We start from the raw sequence: 6,880 nt of genomic DNA, 5'->3' as shown, positions 1-6,880 counted from the left end.
ACTTTTTTCAAAGAGAAAGATTCATGGTGCCAGGTTCCAGCGGTTGCTTTGGATGAACTGAAGGAACTTTTTATTTCCTGGCCACGAGGGCAGTCTGATCAATTCCTGTGCCAGTGAATATGAACAGAAAATGTAAATGAATGAAACGAAAGTGGTGGAGAGGGTAAATAATCAAGATGGCCACGAAACCAGTGTACGAGGGGCTCATGTTGAACATGGCAGCTTGACGAAGCCCAACAGAGCAGGTGGTAAATATCTTATTATTTTCTCACGAAATGTAAATAGAGAGTAATTAGGTGGCAGAAATGTTCATCGCACACACTCATCAGTTGGATGAATTATACCCTCCGTCCTCAAATATATGATGCTTAGGACAAGCAAATTAGACCATTTTTGAACTAATTTGTTTGTCCTAAACTTCATATATTTATGGATGGAGGTAGTAGTTGTTTATGTAACATATAAATCAAAATGCATACTGACTCGACAAAGAAATAGATATAATCAGGGCTAGAGGCTTACATAAATTAAATCTGCATGGCAGCATAACCAGAACAAGTACCAGACATCAGTTCACAAGCATCTTACATACATATGTTATAACACTAGGTACACTGACTACAAAACAACTACATAATAACTTAAACCACCCGAAGGAAGCAACATTAGTTTGCCAGGTAATAGCATCACCAAGTCAGTGGCCGAGTCATGTCGTGGTACGATGACACACAGTTCTGAAGTAATCTAAGGAAGAAGAGACCATGCAACCACCATGTGCAGGCTCGAGGATCCAATGTGAAAATAGCCTTGATTTCTCAGGGCTGACTTAGGTACAAAACCAAACTTCTTCTCAAGCTTAGTGCTGCTCTCGCCAGCGTCACCTAGCTGTTCAGCCTTGATGCCAAGGATCAGTTCAGCCCTCTCCTCCACGACGACTACTCGGCGCTGCAGTGTGACCTCCCCATCCTCGTTGACGACCACCTCCTTGCCCCTGGTGTCCAGCAGCACTACATCCTCACCAATGCCCGTGTTGCAGGCAGTGAGGCGTGCACTAAAGTTGCCTGATCCCTTGCTGATGCGGGCAGTGATGGTCGCCTCCACGGAGCGCTTGACATGAGCGTACCTGACCTCCACTGTGCTATGCTTGCTTGAAAGCACCTCTGTTCTGGTGTAACTGAGACTGCCTCTGTAAGAGATGTTGTTGTATCCAAAGAAATCCAAGCATAAAATCTTGTCATCTTCAGACAATGAACTCCCTGTGTCCTTCACTTTCAGGTCAATCTCAAAAATAGGCTCATCCCACAGCAGGATAGCTCGGCTAGGACCTGTAAGTTCCAAAAGAGAATCCTGCATACAGTGACACAAATTCAAGGCCAGCAAATTTCAATTGCCTTTAGGAACACCATCACTAAAGGTGCATCAGCAGCCAGACAAATTAAAAGCCCGCAGATTTCAATTGCCTTTGGAAACACCATCACTAAAGGTGAATCAGCAGCCAGCAATTTATTTCACTAGTGATGCACATACAAAACCACTTAATAGCATCCTCTAAAATGCAGATTTAAGGATCAGGAATGTGCCCACCTACTGAAATCTTGCATGTCAGGGCCAGCCAACCAAGAACTGAAGTGGATACCAACTATAAAAACTACATTTGATATACTTTTAAAAATATAACCAAGTTTTACTATTTACGTTTTAAGAGCCAGCAGCAACATGCATAAAGTATCTCTGATGGAAAGGTTCAGATCCTAATTCACAGTATCAACCTGTATAAATATTTCTTCCGAATGCTAGCTTGGAGCTAAGCGCCATAAAAATCAGCTGATATTACCAGTACTACCAAGCAGATTACACCATATACATGCATTGAGATGCTTATAGTAGATTAAATGGGCAATGGAATAGGACAGAAGTTGAAACACAGATGTTTGAACATGCCTGAGAGGTGAGGGTCTGGCAATTATCTCTGCCTCGCCTGAAGAGGTAGTTGCGCTTCCAGTCTAGGGAATCGCGCACAGCGACAATGCCATAGACATCTAGTGGCCATTGGAGGTCGCTGGTGATCTGAGTCACCTTGACGAAGAAGACCTCCATGGTATCACCAGGTCCAGCAGTTAATGGCAGTATCGGTATGTCCGTGTAGCACATGGGAGGGTACTGGGCTGAAAAAGGAACGGGGTTATTTGTTAGTCCAGTCATCTATACCTAGACATCATAATTGATTGATGATGAAGCAAACAAATGCTGTGCATAAGGAAAAACTGTTACTCGTATAGCTGCATATGATAAAATGGCTTGGAAAGGGGATTTTTTTACTATAAACATTTGACAAACAATGTAATTAGGAGCAAATATATGGGGAAATCATATAGATCTCAAGCCAATATGGGATTGAAACGGGGTTCATATTAACATTTAATATTATCTTTTATTCTTTCTAAAATAGAATCAGTAGGTTTTGTAAACAACAGGATCTAAAACGGATGACCCACATCATGACGTTTTTTCTAACCTCCTACCATTGATCTCAAGCACCAGTCCCCAGCAAGTTCACGCGTCTAATCATGCCTCCTTGATATAAGAAAAGAAACAAATGCTACGGATTTGAAATTACGGTTTTTGAGTGGATCCTAATCCGTTGGCCACGACTGAAGAAAGCTCCAACAAGATGATCAAGACGAGGAAAAGCTGATCAAGACGAGGAGAAGCAAGAGAGATGTGCAGACGAATACGTACTCTCGGCCTCGAAGGGGATGGCGCCGTTTCTGCCGAACATCGAGAGCCAACTCTTGCGGTGCAACTCAAAGCAACCCTCCGGCCCCAGCTCCTCCTCCTCCTCCTCCTCATCCGTCTCCATAGCGCTGTGGTGGTCGCCGTTGTTGGCCTCGCGCGGCCTTTTAGCATCGCCGCCCTGAAGCACTTGACCCGCGGCCTTCTCCAGATCCAGATCAGACCTCTTGTGGCCGTGGCCGTGGCCGTTCTCACCCAGCTTCGCCTCCAGATCCAGATCAGACCTCTTGTGGCCGTGGCCGTTCTCACCCAGCTTCGCCTCCAGATCCATCGCCTCCATATTCCGCCGCCGGGAAGGTTAGGGTTTTTGCCCCGCCGCCGAAGAGAAGGCTAGCGAGATGCCTCTAGATCTCGGATTGGTGTTGGGACGGCCGGGGTGGGCTTGTTGACTGATGAGGTGAGAGAGGTCCGCGGGCTGCTGGGATCAGTAAAGGGCCTGTACATTTCTCCCGGCCCGTGTTGGATGACATGGGGATGGCCCAAAGCTGGAGCTTGATGATTAGGGCCCTGTTTGAGTTATCTGGCATAAGGGGTTGATGGGCTTACGGGGTGTTTGATTCCCTGTCACATCTTGGCATACCTAAGCTTAGGCAAGTTTGATCAATTGGTAGGTGTTTGGTTGGCCACTAACTTTAGACAATATTCTTTTTGAGCTCCACATGTCATAGAGTTAAAAAATATAGCAAAATTCTCTTTGCTATGGTAAAATGTGGCTTCAAATTTCTTTATTTTGTAGTTTGCCACACTTGACAAAGGATAGATGTAGCAAATGGTGGCTAGCAACCAAACATCATCGCTTGTGGCCGGGTAGGCTCCAGTGCATAGAGCGAGTAGCGATTTCTGTGAAAAGAGTGCGGTCTCAGCTCAGGCAACAACATTAGCGTGTTTGGTTGGCACTTGACAAAGGTTAGGTGTAGGCACAATTAAGATTAGACAAACTGAGCTCAACGCTGGAATCAAATTTGTCAGTAAAAAATTATAACATGTGGGGTATAGAGCTAGGATAGTGCACAGTGAATCAAAGTGGCATCATAGATGAGCTCTTTTACGATGCACAATATTAGGCTATACTAGTGTTCGAAAGGGATTAGTATAAAAACATCCGATGGTTAAGATTAATTGTATAGTACTAAAATTTCACGTGCGATATGGGTAGCATACATAGGTAGTATACGGGGTATCATGATAAGATAACACAAATGGTATCACTATAATGTTTTTTGACACTAGCGCTAGCATAAAGTCTAAAATGTCATTCTATTCGAAATATCACTTTTCCAATGTAACCATTACTAAATTATCCACATATAATAATAGACGTATCTATACCACTACGTATTGTGCACATGCATCATCAAATCGTAAGTCCCTAGTTATAAAAAAACTGGTACCTACATATAGGATTTGTCTATGCAGCATAGGGGTCTCTTGGAAACGGCACAAGCGAATTTTTTTGAAGGAACAGGAGGACGAAACCCCTACTGAAGTGCATTGAAATAAAATCAAGTTACAGAAGGAAAATGGAGATCGGTGTTGTCGGGGGGAAATATTAACGGCCTCCCTCTTAAAGCAACAGTCATGAAGGCCCAGACCCATCTAAGGTAGCGAAATTGCCGTCGGCCCAACAAGGAAAGACCCGACCGACTGAAAACCCGGGGTCGGATGCTCCCGACCTCTTGTATACTGCACTCCGCCTCGCCCGACCCCAAGTTCCGGGGTCGGGCATCCCCGACCCCCGGAAGACCAAGCTCCGCCTCGCCCGACCGCAGATCTGGGGTCGGGCTGATCCGGGCCCGCCCGACATGTATCCGCCTCGGGCGCAGATCTCGTGGGTCCCCCTGTCAATCTCGCCATAAATGCGCCGCAGGTATGTCAGGAAGAGGGCTGATCGCGCTCCTCACGCAACCACTGCAAGTACCCATGCACGGTCGCACTGTACAAGCTACAGTACCTGCGGCCTCCTTCCATTCGCCGCAAGGCACTCATGGCCTGCACCGCTCGGAGCAGAGGAAAGACTCGCCCGTCCTCGGGCCCCGCGCGCCCGGCAGCGGGGATGTGACGCTCGCTCTCCGCGAGCCATCGGCAGGACGGCGGATGCCGCCGTCCCTCCCGACGGACACCGGAGTCACGACGAAATGCCCTCATCATGACCCGGCGGCTACAGCCACCGAGGAGGCCATCTGCGGGGCGCGACGACAGTTGGTGCGCGGCCACCCTCCTCCTCCAGCATACGCGCCTGCAGAGGGATAGCGGCGAGCGGCCAGGCGCGCGCCGGCGGGCCTCCCCCAGAGGGGCGGCTCCGCCTGGAACATAGAACAGCTAAGACGTTTCTACCCCTAGCTTTCGTTTCCAAGTTCTGTACATGACACTTCTGTAAATTAAAAATTTTACGGAAAAAAGAATTTTGAGTTGGATCCATTCAAGTTTCGCTTCGAACTCAGGGATATCCGACCCTAGCTCTGCCTCAGGGTCGCACATCCCTCGGGGGCTATCAGGGGCTCCGGCCCAAGCCACTTGACATCCTCTCAAAACGCTCTCTCTTTCCGGGCCGACCCTCTTTCTGAACTTTCGGGCATGAAAAGGAGAGAGTGCACGACCGGTGTTCAGGCAAGACTGATCGGACTGCGAAAAAACCTACGCCCCAGCGGCCGACTTTTTTATTTTTTAGCCCTTTTTTGGAAAGATTCTCACAAATAGGCCCCTGACGGAACCAATTCCAAAAATGGACCCTTAGCTTGGCGCCATCCACGCTGGCGCCAAGCTACAACGTCTCGGCGCCAGCCATCCTGACGCCAAGGTCTTTGCACAGCTGCTGACGCGGATGCCGACGTGGCGGGGGCTTGGCGCCATGGATCTTGGCGCCAAGCTTGGCGCCATAGATCTTGGCGCCGAGCTATCTACGCCGTACCCCCTCGCGTTTCGAACTAAATAAGTATAATTATTCCGAGAAGTGTGGAACAAACTAAGCTGTGGTTCAACTGGTTAGGAGGTGGAGGTGGGTTCCTTAGCTGGTAGACCTGAGTTCAAACCCCAGTGTTGAACCTTTTTTTTCTACATTTTATTTTTTTCTCTGTTGTACAGGTAAACAAGCGGTGCAACTTTATTTTACGAAATCTCGTATCCTACGATAATAGAGTTTGTACATGTCGGGTTACCCTGCCTTCCAAATCAAAAAAATAAAATGTAGAAAAAAAAGGTTCAACACTGGAGTTTGAACTCGGGTCCCCAGGCTAAGGAACCCACCTCCACCCCCTAACCAGTTGAACCACAGCTTAGTTTGTTACACACTTCTCGGAATAATTATACTTATTTAGTTCGAAACGTGAGGGGTACGGCGTAGATAGCTCGGCGCCAAGATCCATGGCGCATGGCGCCAAGGCTTGGCGCCATCATGGCTGGCGCCAAGCCCCCGCCACGTCGGCATCCGCGTCAGCAGCTGTGCAAAGACCTTGGCGCCAGGATGGCTGGCGCCGAGACGTTGTAGCTTGGCGCCAGCGTGGATGGCGCCAAGCTAAGGGTCCATTTTTGGAATTAGTTCCGCCAGGGGCCTATTTGTGAGAATCTTTCGAAAAAAGGGTTAAAAAACAAAAAAGTCGCCCCCAGCGGCGGCTACGGTGTCTTCGCTCATCAATGTTTACTGACACACCCGACAAAGCGCTCTAAACTTTACAAGTCCAAAAAATAAGAAAGGGGATTGAAAACTTTTTCACGACAATTTATAGAAAAGGCCTCTATGACCTAAACTTTAGTCCTGTCACATCGGACGTTCGGATGCTAATTAGGATGACTAAATATGAGCTAATTACAAAACTAATAGCAGAATTTCTAAGCTAAATCGCGAGACGAATCTATTAAACCTAATTAATTCATCATTAGCGAATGGTTACTGTAGCACCACATTGTCAAATCATGGACTAATGGGTCTAATAGATTCGTCTCGCGATTTAGCCTAGGGGTTGTGCAATTAGTTTTGTAATTAACCAATATTTAATACTTCTAATTAGTGTCCAAACATCCGATGTGATAGGGGCTAAATTTTAGCCCCTGTGTGCCAAACACCCTCTTACATCATTACACCGCTATAACC

General features: G+C 47.3%; 1 protein-coding gene across 1 annotated transcript; it reads right to left on the bottom strand.

Moving 5' to 3' along the window:
- Positions 1-495: 495 nt before the first annotated feature.
- On the bottom strand, positions 496-3,172 carry LOC117865696 (uncharacterized). The gene is made up of 3 exons (XM_034749930.2): positions 2,740-3,172; positions 1,942-2,165; positions 496-1,347 (listed from the first exon to the last, which is right to left on the bottom strand). Exons 1-3 carry the CDS (start codon positions 3,071-3,073, stop codon positions 745-747), a joined length of 1,161 nt encoding a protein of 386 aa, XP_034605821.1. The 5' UTR covers positions 3,074-3,172; the 3' UTR covers positions 496-744.
- Between the last annotated feature and the right edge of the window lie 3,708 nt (positions 3,173-6,880).

This window comes from Setaria viridis, chromosome 7, assembly GCF_005286985.2.
Source record: "Setaria viridis chromosome 7, Setaria_viridis_v4.0, whole genome shotgun sequence".
NCBI lineage: Eukaryota > Viridiplantae > Streptophyta > Magnoliopsida > Poales > Poaceae > Setaria > Setaria viridis.
The sequence above is the reverse complement of the archived record's forward strand: the minus strand, read 5'-3'. Positions and strand labels throughout refer to the sequence as shown.

Bases quoted from the DNA above. Each gene is read 5' to 3' on its own strand.
- LOC117865696 (XM_034749930.2), bottom strand. From the start codon at position 3,073: ATGGAGGCGATGGATCTGGAGGCGAAGCTGGGTGAGAACGGCCACGGC. The intron at 2,166-2,739 runs GTACGTATTCGT...TTCCTTTTTCAG, and splicing joins CATCCCCTTCGAGGCCGAGA to CCCAGTACCCTCCCATGTGC. The intron at 1,348-1,941 runs GCATGTTCAAAC...CACTGTATGCAG, and splicing joins GCCAGACCCTCACCTCTCAG to GATTCTCTTTTGGAACTTAC.